Source organism: Glycine soja, chromosome 15, assembly GCF_004193775.1.
Source record: "Glycine soja cultivar W05 chromosome 15, ASM419377v2, whole genome shotgun sequence".
Classification (NCBI taxonomy): Eukaryota; Viridiplantae; Streptophyta; class Magnoliopsida; order Fabales; family Fabaceae; genus Glycine; species Glycine soja.
Genome location: NC_041016.1, coordinates 5,272,289 through 5,292,760, shown reverse-complemented (window position 1 = coordinate 5,292,760; position 20,472 = coordinate 5,272,289). Strand labels below are relative to the sequence as shown.

General features: G+C 32.2%; 2 protein-coding genes across 8 annotated transcripts; both read left to right on the top strand.

The window, feature by feature from the left end:
* The first annotated feature begins 1,607 nt into the window (after window positions 1–1,607).
* LOC114388440 lies at window positions 1,608–7,109 on the top strand. The gene is made up of 5 exons (XM_028348935.1): window positions 1,608–2,324; window positions 4,612–4,661; window positions 4,808–4,885; window positions 5,075–5,687; window positions 6,205–7,109. The coding sequence occupies exons 1-5, from the start codon at window positions 2,178–2,180 to the stop codon at window positions 6,742–6,744; spliced, it is 1,428 nt and encodes a 475-aa protein (XP_028204736.1). The 5' UTR covers window positions 1,608–2,177; the 3' UTR covers window positions 6,745–7,109.
* A 4,737-nt stretch (window positions 7,110–11,846) lies between these two features.
* LOC114388249 lies at window positions 11,847–19,349 on the top strand. Of its 7 annotated transcripts, none has more exons than XM_028348648.1 (17): window positions 11,848–12,120; window positions 12,231–12,312; window positions 13,408–13,512; window positions 13,637–13,744; window positions 13,991–14,026; window positions 14,238–14,348; window positions 14,462–14,542; window positions 14,615–14,733; window positions 15,343–15,444; window positions 15,892–16,008; window positions 16,088–16,153; window positions 16,954–17,020; window positions 17,457–17,510; window positions 17,961–18,056; window positions 18,748–18,774; window positions 18,887–18,925; window positions 19,030–19,349. In XM_028348648.1, the coding sequence occupies exons 3-17, from the start codon at window positions 13,453–13,455 to the stop codon at window positions 19,183–19,185; spliced, it is 1,239 nt and encodes a 412-aa protein (XP_028204449.1). In that variant the 5' UTR covers window positions 11,848–12,120; window positions 12,231–12,312; window positions 13,408–13,452; the 3' UTR covers window positions 19,186–19,349. The 7 variants fall into 7 exon arrangements, 6 of the variants coding, with proteins under 6 accessions (XP_028204449.1, XP_028204454.1, XP_028204450.1 ...); XM_028348653.1 differs by having other exon boundaries at window positions 13,622–13,744; XR_003661473.1 differs by having other exon boundaries at window positions 11,847–12,312; window positions 18,862–18,925; window positions 19,030–19,097.
* Window positions 19,350–20,472: the final 1,123 nt, after the last annotated feature.

Here is a 20,472-nt window from a genome sequence, read left to right as displayed (position 1 = left end):
AGCAGTAGTTGGACATTGGATTAGACTACATTCTGAAGTTGTATACTATAGACAATTCCACGTCATCATATCATTGAAAATTTCATACGACAGGCAATCCTACGTCATCATACTATGGTGTCAACTTATTAATTGATATTATAAAACTCTACATTGGCATTTGGCAGTATATTAAAAATAATTTCTTATTGTGTTTATCTCAAAATAATACTTGCTATTATTTTGTTCGCGGAAGAAAACATACAATAGAAAAATCACATTCGACCAAATTAAATTAATCAAATAATAACATATACCTAATTACTGTCATATTTTTAAGACGGTGAAAGCCTTGGTGATTAAGGGTCTGTTACGTTGGTCCAAAGTCCAAACTGGTCTTGTATCATTCGCTATGATCATATTTTTGGTCTTTGTTTTATGCAACTTTGTTGGTTATGTAAGCCATGCAAATGAGCTTCATTTTAACCCTTGATAGTGATTGGCAATTAAGTTTATTTTATTTATTGGTCAAGACGACTTCTAAACTCTAATGCTGTGGTCATTAGAAAAATGAAAAAAAAAAAGAGGCACACAGCAAGTTATTTCAGGGTAAACTCCAATGTGGATGATGTTTAGTGTTCAAACTGACACGTGGCGTGGGAGATGCCACGTTAAACAACGCAACTCCTAACATTTCCACTGGCATAACATTGAGTTGGATTTTGTCGTGCCAGATTAATCACTCCACGATTGAACAAGTTTTTTTTTTTTTTTTAATATGTTAAATGATGATTTTACTTCTTTACCTTATGTTTTTGCCAAGTTTAATCATTCATCATTTAAAAAAATTATTTTAATTCTTTATCTTATTTATTTTAAAAAATCACTCTAATCTTTTATCTTTTTTAAAAGATTCAAAATAGTTTCTCAACTATTTAAATATATTTAAAATAATCTTGAGTGTTATTTAGAGGATAAAATTAAATATATTAAAATAATTAAGAGATTATTTTGAATATCTTAAATAAAATAAAGTACTAAAGTGAATTTTTTTAAAAATAAATAATTATTTGAATTTGTAAATAAGATAAATGATTAAAACAATTTTTTAAAAAGATAAAACATCACCAAGAAAGAAAAAAAAGATAAATGATTAAAATAAGTATTTAGCCTTTTATATATTATTGTCTCTTTTAGTTGAAACCATACAAGTGCGATCAAACACATTGAATAATTATAGAAGTGCCAAAAAAGAAAAAAGCATCCCATAATTTTTCTTGTAAAATCTAACAAACCAGTTCTTGTCATTATATTGACCTTGATAACAAAATTTCTCCATCCTCAATCTTAATATGGCGCTATCATAACACGTACACAGGACCAACCACGAGAAACACAAAAACCCATCATAAAGCAAAACATAGCATTAAACAACTAAACCAAAGCATGTAAATTATGAAGATGGACAAATCCAAAAGCACGTTCTAATTAGTTTTCCACCCTTCCCCCACTAACAAAAAGCTCGCAATCTATAAAAACAAAAAAGTCATCAATTAAAGAATATAGAGAAAGTGGTGGAGGGCATAATCGTTATTTGGCACGAAAATTCCCCCTATAAAACACACCACATATGGAGAGAGAGAAAATAAGGGTAGAGAGAGAAAGAGAGGACCCGTAATTAGGAAAATACAATTGTCAATTGTTTCATCATCCATTATTTTTTCCGATTTGCTTATGATGTTGTTGTTTTCTGTTGAGATCTTCTCACTTCAAAGTTGAAACCTTTCTGTGCGCAACAATTAGAATCCCTCAGCCCCTCGTCTAACGCATACTCTGTTATCTAAATTTGCATTCTTTTACCCAACAAAACCAACCCAAAAATTATAACAAAACATAACCTCTCAGAAAACCACCTTAAACCGGAAAAAACCACTATTTCCCCACAATTTTCGCCGGAAACCCGCTATTGTGCCTTGTCCCTCCATACCCACGTCACCGAAACCGGTTTTCCGATACCCAAAAGCCTCTTTTCTGGCCCCAAGTCATTTTTATTCCGTCTTTGACGGGTTTTTTGGTCGCCGGAAAGTGTGGTGGCTTTTTCAAACGAGGGCGGCGTTTACTAAATTGAGCCTGGTGCGTAGGATATTAATAAAAAAAGGTTGTTGTGGTTTTGGTCAGAGGCGTACACGTGTACGGTGATGGGAACGGAGGTGATGGGGAGGTGGGGCACCTGGGAGGAGCTCCTCCTTGGTGGGGCCGTTCTCCGCTACGGAACCCGGAATTGGAACGTCGTCGCCGCCGAGCTCCGGGCACGAACAGCTTGTCCCTACACCATTACTCCTGAGGTAAAAAATAAATTAATCATTCAATTAATAAATTTGATTTTTCTTTCCTTATTCTCTCCATTTTTTCAAAAATAAAATAAAATTCACTTGCATTCATTCAATATTATATACTTTTAAGTTTAAGCCCGAAATTCATTGCTTATTTATTGTTTTTCATTAATGGGATATCTTCTTCGATAAGAATGATATAAAATCGAAGCAATTAATATTTTATGAATATATGTAAAACATATTTTGATAGTAAAAAAATTACTTCATGGATTGATGTGAAAGATTTAGAAGAATTTTCATTTTGATTATTTACATTTTTGGTAGGAGTTGATTTCAGCATTATGGCAAAGGAGTTTGTTTGTATATAGAAAAAAGGGTTTTTTTTAATAAAAAGGTAAATTTCATTGTATTTGTTAAGTTGCCCCCGGCACGGTCACAGAATCTTCCAGGTCATTTTTTTCTTATAAAATAACCGTTGCTGATAGTCTTTCTAGTCGATGACACATTTGCAAGGAAGGGCCTTTTTTTTTTTATCACGGGGTATAAATGGAAATCCAAAATCCTAGAAAGTAAAGATAAAGAGTAAAAATCAAAAGCAGGTAGCTTAGCAGTTAGGAAAATGAAATATTCATATTCAGGCAATTTTCTTTTACTTTTTTTGTGTATTTTTTTAATTCTATGGCACAACCATTACGCGGTCGTGACTCGTGGTGAGCCATCGCTGACTCGATTTCGTAGCTTATAAGTTATGATTAATTCCTATCAAACTAATAAATAGGTTATTCGTTAAAAAAAAAATAAAGTATGATGAATTATTAGTCAGCGAATTTTTAGTCGGTTTTATGAGCCGTTATAGAAAACCAAGGATTGTTTTAATCAAAAATAGAAAAGAAAATAAACGATTGTAACTCCAAGCCAATAGCAAGTCTTGGACCTTGCTAAGTAAAGAATATTATTAACTATAGATAAAGATAGTACATAAAAGAGATGGTTAGAGTGACGATTCGGTGGATGACACGTGTCATGTATAGAATGGGTAGCATCCACGTGCCAATTGTTCTCTATAGGTGCTGATCACTTAGTCTAAATGCGTTACACATTCTAGTACATCATGACTTCCGCATGGTCACTGAGGTGCCACACATCCTTTTTCTTTGTTTGTTCTATGATATGTTAAATGGTAATAACCAATTATTTCTTTTATAATTATGCTAATCAGCATCAGCACATGCATGACACACAAATCGTGATTAGCATGTCCATTTTGGGTAAAATGCCCAGAGGTTTGAAAAAATTGCTTTACTAGTTGATAAATAATTTTGTCATTGGCCAAACCACACTTCTGTGCTTGCATGTCTGTGTTTGACTCACTTTGCGTAATTAAGTACTAGCTGATCTTGTGACCTTGTCATTCTGGCGTTGATAACTTCAACGCTAACCAAATAGTTCAATGAAGGGAGCACAATAAATTTAGGTGTGAAACTTGCACCTTAAAATTATTGTACAAGAATATACTTTTTTTTTTAATATTATTGATATGGAGTATTCACTGATTTGATAAGTAGATTTTGTGGGAAAATTAAATCTCTCAACTATCAACTTGTTGGTTGTACGAAAAGTATACCATGTCTTATATGGCAGTAACTGATGGGTTTCGTTATTGACTATTTCTGTATCAAATCATCAATGATATCATTAAAAGCATTACATTGATGGCAATTAAACTACTGACTAAATCTCCATTTTTGTCTGAGATTATCAGTGTTGTCTCTTCAGTCCCTGATTTTGCAAAATCCTTAATTTTGCGAGTCTTTTTTTTTTTCAGTTTATTTTTCATCATCATTTTGTAAAGTCGCTTACTATAATGAGAATATTGTAAAGTTAAGGACAAAAATTATTGATAAGAATTTTGAGATTTGTTAAACTGCAACTTAGTTGGGATTTTTTTATTCGTAGGAGGATTTGTAATAACTCAATATCTTAGTTGTTCGGGTTTGATTTGCTTTTGCTTTTCATTTTATTTTTTTTGTTTTAGTTTACAGTTACAAAAATATCATCTTATCTTTTTTGCAATATTTGTTGTTTCTAATATAGTATTACAAAAGAAATGAAAATTAAGATATCATTTTTATAATTATAAAAAAATGTCAAGTAAAAAAAATCAAATACCACCATAAGTCAGATTGGGCTTTTCAATTAAATAAGAAATGTTTGATTTTCTTCATACTTATCACAAAAAAAGTGAAAAAAAATTACTTGGTGAATATTAATTATAGTAACGATATTATTTTTGTAGGTCTGTAAAGCCAAATATGAAGACTTGCAACAGCGGTACACTGGGAACAAGTAAGTAGAATACATTTCTTTTAAAAAAAAATCCCAAGTTTTTAGTACATGTTTTCTGGCTTGAGATTTAATGAAATACTCTTTGAAGATTGCACTGCTGAAGTTGTGTTGTATCTCATTGAATTGTGGTAAAATGTCATTCTCAGGGCTTGGTTTGAGGAACTTAGGAAGACTAGAGTAGCAGAGCTGAAAAGAGCTCTGGAGCTGTCTGAAGATTCAATTGGGTTAGTTCCATTTTATTTTTCTCTTCAAGCTCAGATTTTTGTGAGAAGACAACAAAGTATTCATTCTTAAATACAGATCTCAATTTCTTTGTTTTTTTTTTCTTTACCTTGAATGAAATATCCATTGGAATTGTTGGAAAACTAGTATACTTTTTTTGGGTGTAGTTTACTAAATATCTTGGTTCCCAGGTCTCTCGAATCTAAACTCGAAAGCCTCGAGGCTGGAAAGAATGAGAAAAAAGATGATTGTCATGTTGACAAAGGATCAGCTGGTCCAAAGTTACATGTAGCTTCACAGAAATTGGAAAGAGTTGAATCTTCCACTAAAGAGACATCAAAGGATGGGCTATCCGCTGGGAGTTTCACACATGAAACCAGGACAAACTGGTCTCCTGAATGTCCAGTTCCAGCAGGGTTTGCAGAAGATATGGAGACTAAGCCCGAGGTTTCACACTCCACTGAGCAGGCCAAAGTTTTGAATGTAGATGAGTTGACACGTACTATATATGAAGGACAAGGAGGAAGTTTTAAAAAACGGAGAGGGAAGAGGAAGAGGAAGGACTGTGGCAGAAATATGAAGGAAGCAAGTGTTGGGGAAAGTGACTTGTTAGATTCGGCTGATGTTGTGTCATGGTGTAAAGAAAGTTCTACCAGCAACTGTGGTGAAGTTGCCAAATCATGTGGTGTAGATGATCAAAATAGGAACTTGAAAAAGGATAGGGTGGAAGACATGATGGAGATTTTGGATTTTATTTTTGAAACTAAAGGTGCTTCGGCTTTCCAACGCAGACTTGATAGTCAGGTATGTGTAATTAAAGTCTCATTATTCCATCTTTAGCTAGTTTCTGAGTTTTTTTCACCATAAAGCCTTTGATGATAGGTCCATTAGTTTCATAGATGCAGATGCACTGGATTTAGTAAGCTACTCTCAGACAAATGGATTTGGATTTTTACGTAGTGGCTTGTGATAGTAGTTTGTTGTTCTCTAGGGTGCATTTGTTCTAGTCAAAATACGAAGGTCCTCCAGTTTGGCAAGTATTTGGCAGTAGGACTGAATATAAACTTCACTAACCTTAACTGTTTCTACAATGTACTTACAAATGAAATTAAAAATACTAATTACTCCATTTTCACTCATACATATATTACACCTCATCACATCAAATTTTACCTCTCCTTCCTACCATTACCAATCACACCATCACGAGGCATATGTAGAATTTGCATACCTTTGCATTTTTTTTTTGAAACTGTTACAAGTGGAGATCCGAGGCATTAAGTAGTCATTAAATGACTTGTGCACTACTATTTAACAACAGAAGAGAGGAAGGTACAAGAAAATGATCCTGCAACACATGGACTTTGACACTATAAGGTCAAGAATTAGCAGCCAGACAATTAAGTCAAGTGTAGAACTTTTTCGGGACTTGCTCCTACTTACTAACAATGCCTTAGTCTTCTACTCCAAGAGCACTCGCGAATACAAAACTGCTCTACTGCTTAGAGGCATTGTCACCAAAAAAATGAGGGAAAGTTTGAAGGGTACGAGCAACAAAGCCACCACTCAAGCTACTAATTTTCCTATTAAATTACTTGTGCATAATCCTCATGTGAAACCAAGAAGTGTACGGCCAGGCAACAGAAAAATAGTTGCAAAGGCAGTTGGTGGCAAGAACTCTGCATCTGGGGTGTCACATGGAACTAAGAAACCTAGTAAAGTTGATTCTCCATCCTCAGTGGAATCCTTAACTATGAAGAAAAAAGGTTTTGGTAGACCAAAAAAGGTTGGACGTGGGGCTGCTGCAGGTCAAAGGCCTGCAATGCCAATGAAGGGAAAGAAAAGAGTTAGGACTAAGTGATAGTGCTTTAACCAATAGGTTTCTATGTACAAAGTTTTTTTCCTTTTTGGTTATATAGTATTTTTTTTTTCCTTTAATGAAGCACTTAGTCTCATGCAACAACCAAAAGGAACTTTGAGTTTGATAAGCTGCAGAGGGAAACTAACTACAATATATGAAATAGTTCCAAACTATAGTAACTAATATGGAGAAGTTTCCAATGGAAGTAGTCACTCCTTTTCTTTTTATTTTATTTTATTTTTATTTACAGCATTTAAATGTTGCTGTAAATTGTAAGTACGAATTTTGATTGTACCAAAAGTGCACTAATTTTGATGGATGAGCATGTTAACGCGGGTGATTAACTTGATTTAGTGTTGACCTTATGTTGGTTCTTGATTGATCAAAATTTCATGTTAGTACTACTTTATTGATTAAATATTTTATTAATCGAATATATGGCACAGCAATTGCTCGAAAAATAATTATTAGAGCACAAGAACAACAACTGGCAGACTAAAGTTTATCATCTATCTCAACTAGTTCCTTACCTTGACCTATTTACTAAGTTATTTAATGCATCAAATACTAGTAGGCGTGGAAATAGTTTGGGACAAGCAAGATTGCTTAAGTAGGTTTGACCTATTTAAAGAAATTAAGACGCAAGCCAAACTTGTAATATGTCATATAGTTTTTTGTTTTAGATTTGTTCTATTCTTTTAAAAGTCTGATTTGACTTATTAACTTAAAAGTCTATTTCATATTAACATTTTAAGATAAATTTGAGTTATCCCTAAATAATCTATTTGATCAATAGGTCATGAAAATTAAAATCACTTATACTCAAGGCAAGCGACATGGTTGAAAATAGGAAGGCTAAACTTTGTAAAAGTTAAACATGATTTGTTCATTCGATACAAGCCTAATTTTAAGATCCAATATTATTTTCATGATAACTTAATTAAAAATATATTTTGTAAAAAGACTTCTAAATATGACATAAATTTGTTCTTCAATAAAACTATCAAATTAGCTCCTTACGTAAGTCAACATTCTTAAAATTTAAAAAGATAAATATATAATTTTAATACATAATAAAAAAATATATAATAATAATGCTAACAAAAACCTCACCTGTTCTCATCCCAAAATACCAGATAGCATAAGAGCTTATATTAACTATATCCTGTCTTACTTTCATGTCTCATCATATTTATTATTAGTGTGGTGGACTGACTAAAATCTATTTTTTGCTTTTTTTTTGTTTTTTAGATATCTTTTGTAATTGTATTTTTGGTAAACTAGAAATAATCAAGTCCAGAATATATATATGTGTGTGTGTGTACCAAAAAACTATCTGTTGATTATATTATATCCTCTATCCCAATATGTAATAATCAGAACTTTTTGGCTTAAGACTTGCCAACTTTTCCTTCCCCAAAACCAAATCTAAAATCGGGATGAATCATCCTATATATATTCCTATACCAAGATCTGCTAGCTGCTGGTAACTTAAATCTGCTACCACAAACGGAAATAAGTCAGCCTATGAAACCAATAACCAGATTTCAACAATTCAAACAATCTATAGGGTTCAAGGACCATAATGTAAGAGAGTAGTTAAACTCAATAAGGAAATAGCTTTATTGACCTAATGAATGATTCTTTAAGTAATTAATGTATGCATATACACTTTGATTTAATAAGCATCTACTTTTTTGGTACATTAAATTATAGTTTGAATTTATAATCTCATGTAACCTATCCTAGTTTTTTCTAACTATCCCCTATACACGACTTCAACAAATTTCATTAAATATTTACGTAGAGTTTTTGAAAAGTTAAATATAAACTAATTAATATTTTTTTTTATACATAGGAAATAAAGAAAGAAACAAACCTATAAATCTAAGATAATGAGACATTTTGATGATATATATTAGGTTAATTTTTAGTCATGTTTTTTTTATTTTTAAATCAAACCAATCATCATTATGATTATCATTATTGTCATGATTGTTTTCACTATAATTGTCATTGTAATTATCACCGTGATTGTCAGTAATAGTGGTGGTCACGGCAACGCTGATAATGTTGATGACGACAATGGTAATCATAGTGATAATCATTATGTTGATGGTTATGATGATGATTGTAATTGTGATAATGATCTTGATGTAAATTAAATTTTTAAAATGTTGAGTTTTTTATTTGATAAATTTTATAGAGATTTTATGTTTAAATAAGTTTTTATTTTGAATTTAAAATATTTCAATCATAGTCTTTTATTTTGATTTAACAGTTAAGATTAATCATTTTTATTACTATATAAATGATTATATATATATATATATATACATATATGTGTGTGTTAACTACATCGCTCTGACGTCTTCATGTTTTTCAAAATAAGAAAATTTATGAAATTTCAATGTTTTTGTCTTCTTTCATTACCTAACAGGTGAGATGTCATAGTTTAATAATTTTAAGTATGTATGGTTGGATACCCTCAAATAAAATAAAAAACTTTTTTGACATATATTTTGGTAAGGTTGCATACATCTTTTTTTTTTTTGTTAATAGACCCGTCTTTTGTATTTTTTAAAAGATAGTCTTATACGTTTGTAATAAAAAAAAAAGACACTCTTTTACGAATTTGATCCCTTTCTGTTTTTTTTTTTTTATATAATTAAACTGTTAATAGAATCTCCGAATCCAATTTGGATGACCTATCGTTGATCGAACTTAAAATAAATTACTCAAATTGTATACAGTTCCAATAGCACGCGGCAAGATTAAAAAAATTAATAATAACAGTAATAGAATTTGCGATCTACACCAACAGTTTTATATCAACATTTCTCTTTCATAATGCATTTGGATATTTTTTAAAGAAGATTTTTTTTTTGGGTATCGTACTATTTTCAGTTTTTCACCTGCTGGCTGCTGCTGTGCTTTTAAATTTGCATATTATCATTCAAAATCTTGTCTCACCCCTTTTGTACAATATAACCAAATAAGAGAAAAGAAAAAACATTTATTTCTTTACATTTTTTTAACCTCTCCATTTTTGTTTAGATTATTTTCTCATTCTATTCCGGAACAAAACTAAAAAGAGAGAGTAAATAATTGAAAAAGCCAAAAGGGCTGCATTCCGTGATGACATTTACTTGGTTTTTTTTGCCGTTTTGAAATCTTCGCAGCGTGCATGTGGGATCATAATCTCCATCACATGATGAGTGAGTGTGAAAATTAATTAAGTACTTCAATGCGTGAGTTGTGACAAAAGGGTCAATTCAATAATTTCCCTAAACTATTTAATGAACAGCAAAAGGTGAATGTTTGAGAGAGAGGACGTGTGTGTGTGGAGAACTTAGGGTATTTGTTAGGTGAGGTTGGTTCCCTACCACGACATCTTTTCAGTAGATTTCTTAATACCCGAAGCTAGAATAAGAATAAGGTGCTATATTTTAGTGGTGCGGGTCCAAAGGCTCATTTAAATATAATCATTTTGGACCTTGATTAACTTTTGCTTCCCCTATGATTGATACAAGCTGAGGCTCCCTCTTTTTTCACCTATATTTTTATAACCCTTTTGCAAATAATTTACCCTTCGTCAATTGCTAGTATATATCATTAAAACATGTTACTTGTCAAAGATGAGATGAGTTTTTAGTAAAACTTAACTGCATACCAATAATACCATATAGATAACACATTCTAAAATTAGAATGAAAGAAAACACACTACCATTTTTTAAATTTTTTTATTAAGACATTAAACTTACATTTTTATTTAATATTTGATTATCCAGTGTTAAAATTATTATTAATTTTTTTTAAAAAATAGCACGAGTTGATTTTTTTTATATGATAGAATGATTAGATTCTTAGATATTCCTTGAACAAAAACAATGCATTGCTATCATTTATCCTTTATTATTAAATGTGCAGTTTTCCAATTCCAATTATGCCAATTCTTTTGTCGCATACTTTAGTCGCTTTTTTAATATCATAAAAATAAAAAACGTGGTTTGCTTGACGATGGATAGAGAAGACTTGGTTTATGTGACTGTTGGAAACCGACTCATGCAGCAATGCTAAACCTAGACGGAATCCTGCTTTGGTAATTGCAAATTGCAATGCAGGTGGCATCAACTTACTGGATAAAGCTGTTTCACGTCAAACTCTACAATATTAAAAAATAAAGTTCTTTTCTCTATTTTGCTTGCATAATATGATTTAAAATTTTACACTCTCATGGTGTGTTTAGTCTTTCTCTCAGAATTCCTATATTATAATTTAAGAAAAAATTATTAATCCAATATAGTATCATTTTTTTTGGTTAAAATCACTATCTTAAGTTCTTATTACAAACAAAAAATGCACTTATATTTTTGCTCTTGCTAATGGTGAATAAAATTTAATAACTCAATTATTTATCACTTGTTGAAGTATTTTATTTTATATATTTACGGGAAACAGATGTCAGTAGGACACGTTTTCAATTAAACAGACTACAAAAACAGCCACAGTTGGTGACCTAAAAAATGTTATTATTATTATTATATTATTATTATTATTACAAGGCCCTGCCTCATATCACAGCATTTTATTTTAATTTTTTCTTTGTCAGGAAAACTCAATTTCACAACCACACATTACGCCCTGATCTACTTCATTTTCCAATCATTAGTTTGAAAATCCTCTACTAGAACGAACTTACAAGTTACAAACCTCGACTTCACGTGGTTGGTTTAGTCTTGTACACTATTGTACAAACACTTTGAAATGTAGTAGCATATGTTCATTTGTTTTTGTTCGAACAATATACTTACCACAATCTTATTGATATTCAGCAAAATTTTACGAATTGACTTAAATTCAACGAAAACTCATTAAAGCTGGTATTTTTTTTATGTGATTGATATTTTTTACAATAAATGATTATAAAAAAATTAAATAAATTTTAAAAGAGATAAATAATTACTAACACGACACAAAACAAAACCTCAGAGCTAAGTAAGAAGAGGTCAGGACTTACAAATCAAATGGTTACTAATTTGGTTATTAACTTTATACAGTTGATATGTATTTATTAGGCTTAAATATCTTTCTAATTTTTACAGAAGAAGGAAAAGAGGGAGAAGTGAGAGTGAGACAGAGAGCGAAAGTGACGGTGTGATTAGAGCAAGTAAAGTAGTACTGTAGTGAAGAGTAACGACATAGATGGTGTTAGCAGGTGGGACTGATAAAGGTTTGGTTTTGGTTTTGGATGAGAAGAGGAGGAATTGACACGAGTGAGTGAGTGAGAACAAGACATTGCACTTGTCATCATCATCAAGCTCTACATTTCTTTATCATCAGTCAACAGACACGCATGCATTCATTTGTTCAGGTTCTCCTTTTAACATCATCTTCTCATTTCTTTTGTTGTCTTCTGTGCGCGCTCTCTCTCTATGCATTGATACTGTTTCTTTTATTTTCATCTGGGGTTCGCCGCTTCAGCTGCCACCGTTCTCGGTATCTCATGTGATCTTCAAAGTTTGTTGCTTTCAGCCTTTTCAAGCTGTCCATTTAAGTTTTTGAGGTTCTTCCCTTCCCTTTCTCTCTTCCTTGGCTTCCTCTTGTCTTTTACTCTTCTGGGTCTCCAAGGGAAGATCCGGGGTGTAAAAAGATGCTGGAAAATCTTCAATCGTGTTGCCAGTTTTACCAGTCAAGTATTTTAATTTTTGTGTTTTTAAAATTTTGGAGTTAAAGTGAAACTTTACTCTTCTTCGAAAGACAAAAAATAACGTGTGGAGAGGGTTAGATCTGACTGAGTTGTTGTTTCCTCTGTTTTTATCGGTGGGAGTTATTTTTACTCCTCTTTTTATTTTATTTTATATCTCTGTTTAATTTCTATGGGGAGGAAACTAATGGGGTTTGTTGTTTGTGAACGAAGGACTTTTGGTTCCAAGTATAGTTCACTGTTTTGTACCGCTGCGCGTTTTTACAATTTTTTCATGTGATCCTTGTACTTGGGGGAAATTCCAAGGTTTGCAGTTGTGTTTCCGTGATCCTTGGTGCTTATGTTGTAAGTCATTGACGACAGTTTCGGAGATTGCTCGGGTTACTTTATTTGAGCGTTCTTTTTGGTATATTTTATCTACAAGTTTGGTTGGTGCGTGGATTCAGCAAGCTGGGGCGTGTTCTTTCCATCATCGCTAATATTCTAAGCATGTGTTTCCCTTTCTTCAATCCACAAATATTATCTCTTTTTTTTTTTGGGTCAGTTATCACATTTCCCATGCATAATGTCTCCTTTTGCACAAAATATAGTTAGTGTTCTGGCTGCCTGGTTTTACACATGAATGAAGGTAATTCAGTTTTGCAATAATGTGTTTTCTGTTTTGGACCTTAGGTAGTGTCCAGCAATTGAGCTCAAAGGCAATCGTTACTTTTTTTTTTTTTTTCAATTTATATGTCTGTGCGTGTACTATAGTATATTTTTTAGGGCATGATAGTTTTCTATGCCTATATATTTTGTGGTGTTGAAGAACATAGATTATCGGAACTTCAAATTTCGTTGTTTTGATCAGTTGGATTTGTTATTGATGCCAAATTATGCAATGTTATTGAGGAACTAATATGTTAAGCATTGGCTTGAAATAGCTTCTAAATTCTAATGCTTTATTTATGTCAGAGCAAGCAGTTTTTTATGAGGACCGAATAAAAGATTCAAATTTCTATGACGTCTATCAAATCATTGAGATGGCTGATGAGAAAAAAGAGTGGATTGTCTGATGGGGTCTGTCCTCTTTTCATCTAATCTCATTACTTTGGATTTTGTTAGGGGAGTTTGTTGTAAAACATTATTTAGCTCTTAAGATTCATGTGTAACATCATTGTTGTAACAGTAGTTTTTTGGTCAGGGTAAATCAAGTTTCAAGATGAAACATCTGCCTTTTCTGGCAGTTTTGTGCACGATAATGTTATTCATTGTGTATAGAACCACAAAGTATCAGTATCACCAAGAAGAGGTACGAGATCGGTTGAATTCTTTGGGCTATCATTGCATGTATGTCATAAGAAAGGGCCAAAATGTTCATTAAATGTCTGGCTAATTGATACTTAGCAATTTATCATCTTATTAAAGAGGAATTGGTACTGCTTTATCCTGAGTCCTATAACCATGTCAATAAAGCATTGTTAAATGACCATATTCTTGTGCTGAGTGTTCTAACTTAATTTCCCCTCCTTTTCTGTTTATCATTTGCCACTATCAGATTGACAAAAAATGGAGTTTCTGGGGACAACCAAAGGTAAAATCTACAATGTTAGATTACTAGACCAAGTAGCTTTCTGATTCTCTTTTTTCTAGGTTTGATCTTTGATGCTTTACAAACACCCTGCTGGTTATAGTAAATGATGGCAACGATTGCTTTCAAAATTTGTGATGAACCTGTCTGTTTCACAATTCTTGCCTAATATGATTTTGTAACTTGGATAAATATTTTGAACTTGTTGGTGCAGGTGTATCCTTCAACTTATGGGAAGTTGAAAGGCTTGCCACGAGGTATAATACATGATAATTCAGATTTGGAGTTAAGACCATTATGGTCAAGAAGTAGTTCAAGATCAAAGGTCAGAATTTTTTTGCATTATTCTTCTATATTTTGGTTTTATTGAAACTGTCAGATGATAGGTTAAATTTGGGAATTTGTAATGATTGTTTGGGGTTGTTTATGAAATTGCAGGCTGTTTACTCTAACTCTAACTTACTGGCAGTTCCAGTTGGTATTAAACAAAAGCAGAATGTTGATGCTATGGTGCAAAAGGTATTTTTGATGACAGCTTAGATTATTCAAATTATTTGAATCAACATTCTTTAACTATTTCATTTATTTCAGTTTCTTCAAGAAAACTTCACAATTATTTTATTCCATTATGATGGCAATGTGGATGGATGGTGGAATCTTGACTGGAGTAGCAAGGCCATACACATTATTGCTCGGAATCAAACAAAGTGGTAAGTATGAGACCTGTCATCCTAATGTCTTTTTTTTTCCTCTGAAGTATGTTCATTTAAGGGAGTTTGCTTTAATTATTTTGAGGAAACTGTAATAATAAATAAATGAGGCATATTATATGTTCATTAAGTAAATGATTTTTTGAAAATCAAAATGTCTCTTTGACTCAGGATGAGCTGGTTAGGCTATGTAAGTGCCAAGGAAATTTGGTAAACATTTTGGCTGCTCTCAATGTATTAAAATCAAAGTCTTAGTTTTTTTTCCCATTTTTCTGTTGGGAACCACCACTGAAACTGAAAATGTATCATTTAACAATATCATGTTAATGCCTAGGAAAGGCTATGGGATTAGCTATCTTCTGGTTATATATGATGAATTGGGCAATGTATCACTGCTTCACCCCAGGCTCTTTTAACATGGTTTTGTTATGGTATCTGTATTCAGTATGTTGTAACTCTGCACATATCAGACTGCTGGTTCTCTTGTGATAGTTTCCCAAGATTTGTAGTTTTATTACTAATTTTATATTCTTTTGTATGCATACTCACTTATATATGTAGTTGATTTTTTTTTCGAACTTACATACTAATTCATGAGTTTTTTGTCAGGTGGTTTGCAAAAAGGTTTCTACATCCAGATATAGTGTCTATTTATGATTATATCTTTCTCTGGGATGAGGATCTAGGTGTGGAGCATTTTTCACCTTCAAGGTATTAAGGATGCCTCTTTGCTTTCCTACTGCTGCTACTATTTTGATATATGTGTGCAGTCTGCCTTGATATAGGCTAGCAGGAATATGCAATACTGGTGTTAATTTTATGAAAAAAAGAATCCAATTTTATTTGATTACATGATGATATGTTAGTTTATTTTTATTTTTTTCCATTTTAAAATTTGATAGCTGAATGAAAATTGACTTTGAATTTTCTGCCATACATTATAAGATTATATTATCCTTATTAGGTTTGTTAAGCTTACATTAGGTTGCTAAGAAATCTTTGCTTGTCAGGGGTGGTAACAGACAAAAGAGGTTTTTTGTTGGGTTTATATTCTTAAACCTGTTCTAATTGTAAGACTAGTCAGTAACATCTCTTACAACTTTTGTCTCATCAAATCAAAGAAAGAATTAACACGGGCTTCTTTTTTTTTTTTTGCAGATATGTTGAAATTATAAAGAGAGAAGGTTTGGAGATATCTCAACCAGCTCTTGACCCAAATTCAACAGAGATACACCATAGAATTACAATTAGAGCTAGAACCAAGAAATTTCATAGGTGATTTTTTGTTAGCCTATCCATAAGCACTTGCTAAACAATGCTTATTGTACTTACCTTGATGTTTTCATTGAAGCAGAAGAGTCTATGAACGCAGAGGCAGTACAAGGTGTTCAGATTTAAGTGAGGGACCGCCGTGCACTGGGTAGCTGTTGCTTTCTCTGATCCTGTTATAGCTGTGTAATATTTCAAGATGTTTGTGCCAGATCTTGTTGATGCATTTTATCGTCCCTCCATCGACCATCAAGTTGGCAGGATATGTTTAATTTTCTTCCAAAGTTCATTTAAGCCTGTATTTATATTGTAATTAGGAAAAAATAGCTTATTGTCGACTCAAAAGTTTTGATTTAATAACAAAATCAAAGCAAATCACTGTGAGGCCAACTGAGTTATATCAAAGGCAAGTATGTCTATCATGTAGATGATGCTGTTTTAACGATTATTTTCTTAGGTAAAAGGGACATGTGCTACTGTCTTATGTTCTGTTTCATGTCAGCCATGGATGACTCATTTCTTTTATTTTGTTAGTCACTATAATATTTTTTTGTTTTTTTATTGTTAGGTGCTTCTAGGATGATAGTGCAAAATATGATTGAATAGAGTGATTCATAGAAATATATGGAATGATGCAACCTATAACTAGGTCTTTCTGCAAGATTGCTTTTTGAGAATGTTATCTTCGAATTGCTTTGGGTGCCCTCATGTTGAAGTTGAAATGATGCTATACTGGAATTGTCTCTTTAATTATGTCAGAGGATGAAAAATGCTGTTGGTTTTGTTATGTTTTAGTTGATTACCTTATAATATACTATGTTTTCTTTCTCTGGACTTCTGAAAGCATCACAAGAAATATGATAAGACAAATTCCTTTGTGGCGATTTATGATAAATCTTGGCATGCTTGTTGTGTTGTGAATGACACAGAACTTCAAAACAACTTGTGTAGGTTTGTGGAAGGTATGGCTCCTGTTTTCTCTCAATCTGCCTGGTACTGCACTTGGCATCTTATACAGGTAATATTACTTCCATGGTTCATAGGAATATTAAATCTAAGTTCCAACTACACATTGAAGAAGCCTTTCAAACTTTTCCAAAACTTTTGTTTCTTCCAACTGTACTATTGTGTGGTACTTACTGTGGACAACTTCAATATTTTGTCCAAAGTTTTATTATTGTTTTTTTCAGTTGGGTCAGTTTTTCAAGTTACCAAAATGCAAATAGGTTTTCTGAAATGAGGTTTGGCTTTGGCTGCTGTAAAGAATTTTTTTCTGATTCTCTTGATTTGCTTGCATTTTGTTTTGGTGGGCTTCCTGAGTTCCTAGTGAAGTTTGACCTTGTCTTGATGAAATTTTTAGAAATCTATTTTTCTTATAGATTACTAATAGATCAAATAGTCCATTATGTTGGTGTTCAGTATTGTCTCATCAGTATCACTTGTATTTTCTCCAGAATGACCTTGTCCATGGATGGGGAGTTGATATGAAGCTAGGATATTGTGCACAGGTGAGAAATATGCATTTTCTGGACATTTTTGGTGGTCACAATTTTTTCCCTCTTTATTTCCTTTTACCATGATGGCACTTGTCTTTACGATTCTCATTGACATGCAACTCTGTTTTTTGCTTCTTGGTAGTGATTGCCAATCATGTGTATGGTGTCCACCAATGCTGCAGTGATCTTTCCTGTGCTAAGCTAAAAAACTTTTGCCCTAGTTTCTAGTACCCTAGTTATATGATGTTGGGCAGTTACTACTGCCTCTTACAAGAGATATAGTTATTGAATATTCTTTTGCACATTCTCATGCTACGTCACTAGCATGCAAATTCGGAATGTGTCATGTGTTGATCTATTCAATTTATCATTTGTATACTTGGCTGGCTGTTCTGCCCTTACTTTTTTTGCCACCATTTCTGCATGACAAGTATCATTATGAGATCAATGTCATTTTTCTAGGGAGATCGAACTAAAAAGGTGGGAGTTGTTGACAGCGAATATGTTTTTCACAAGGGAATACAAACTCTGGGGGGGAGTGGTCACAGAATGACAAAGGTATATGCCTTCTCATTTCATAATGTTGGAATTCATTTTTTATTGTGTCACTGCAAGCCAAAGTATAGCGTAAGTGCTCCAACATGGTATTATTCAATATTCAGTAGTTGTAACTTGATACTCTTGTATATGCTACCACTCCTACTTTACAGAAAAAAAATTCCTTATGACCCTAAACATAAGAACAAACATTGTTTGTTACTTATCATTCCGTTATGTACAAAATAGTGTTCCTTTTGCTCTATATTGATTTGTCTGGACAAATTTGTGGCTTTAGTTATACCACTAGTAAAGCCTGTGTTGTTTGCTATTCTGTTACCAAATATGGATTAGATATTATTATCTATTTGATCTTACCTCCCAAAATTTACCATATCTTTTACAGTTTGATTAACATTAGCTCTCAGATTTATTTTCTTTCTCAATAAAAAAACTTTTAATCCTTGACAACAAAACCATTTTTTTATGCATGTTGAGTATTTGAGATGTTTAAATGGTTTGGAAATGTAATTGGTAATTGTTAAATAATTAAGATAGCCATTCTTGTATTGTTGATCTCAATTTATCAATTAGATTTAATAATTTTCTTGCAATTAGCTGAGGATGTGGGAAAGGGATTATTCTACCATTTTTAGTAGTTTGTTGTTTATCATTTGCTTCATGTCTGTGATTTTTGTTTCTTTCTCTGCAGGTTTCGAAACTACAAAGGACAACTATGGTATAGTTTTAATGACATTCTGTGATTCTTGTCTGTAATCTTATCTTATTTCATTAACAATCCTAATGATGCTAGTATTCACTTTAGTGTTGATTTTCTATCCTTTCCTAAGCAGAAACAAGGTGGAGTAGGAATTGATGTGCGAACTGAGGTGAGGCTTTGAAGCTTACTTTCAAAACCAGTTAGTTGTTGTGGCATTGACCAAAGAGTAACTTGCATTCACTGTGTTTATATCTTAACGTATGGATTGAGCAGATAAGAAGGCAATCGACATGGGAATTTGAAATCTTCAAAGAGCGTTGGAATAAAGCCATTGGTGCAGACAAAAACTGGGTTGATCCATTTAAGAGTGACCAAAGACGCATAAGAAAATGGCGTGACACGCAACGCCTTGCTAAGAACAATATTTAACTCTGTTGCATATCTCACAGTTTCATTCACAGGGCATTACCTTTTATTTATAGGCATAATTTAGTTTGTGTAGATGAGTAAAAATTCATTCAATTTTGAAAAGGAAAAAAATAGAGAGTTTTTCTTCTTTATATTATCTTGTTATGGTTCGGACTTTCTTAGTACCCCTCTCTCTTTGCGAGTTGCAACCCCCTACCTACGTGTTTAAATGCATTTACTAATTAATCACCATATATGCAACTTAGTTACGGATCAAAAGGTAAGAGTTTGCCATCATGTGATGGTTTTGGTGGTCTATGGTCCCATTTTATTTTTAAGATAATACAATGTGTATTTATGAATCGGAGTTGGTGGCACTTGCTGTGGATTAGGTTTTGGTTGTTTTTAAACACTTCTATTTGGTTTTATGTTACTTAGATGGTATTTCCTTAGAGCAATTAGAATTGGAAAACTTGTAAATTTAAGCAGTGGTGGTTACCTGAAAACTATTATTAAAATTTTAAGAATAAAAAATAAGTTTCATTTAGTTGCGGGTATTTCTCAATTACAATTAAGTTAGACATATCAAGAACCTTCGTCACAATGTATTAATAACAGATTGCTAGCATGACTTGGACTTTCAACTCAAGGCATTGACTTTTTACTCATAGTACTGGTGTGAAAGGAATTAGTCTTTATTTTTTTTCCTATTCTAATTGTTTTAATAAAAAAAATGAAGATAAATTTGTTCGTCCTTTTTGTAGAAAAAAAAAATGAACACAGCTTCAACATCTAGAAGAACATCAAAAAAGCGTAGAGGGCACGTTTGTGTGGCGGCCTGTCAATGTTGGTGGTTAATCGTTCCCAATTATTTTGATTTTTAGTTTGAACCAAAGACTTGACAACTTTGCAATTTCAGCCAAGTAAATAGAACAAACAACTATAGATCTTGCTGTTGTTTTTATTTCCTATTTAATCTTGTGATACAAGATTTAAAACACACGATCAATGTTTCAATATTTATGAAAATTGTTAACCTTTTTTTAGTTCCTTGTTTTATAGTAATTAATTTTTCTAAAAATGCACATTAATTAATTGTTATGGGTGGAATTAGAGAAAAATAATAGTTCATTAATATTATAAAAGGGTAATTAAAATGAAATAAAAAAAATATGCTAAAATGTCAATTGAAAAAAAATGGAGTATAATATTTTATGTAACACAAAAAATTAGAATTTGACTTCCAATTAAACCACCATTTTATTCCATTTTTTTAAACATCTAATTTAGTTTTTAGAAGGTCAAATA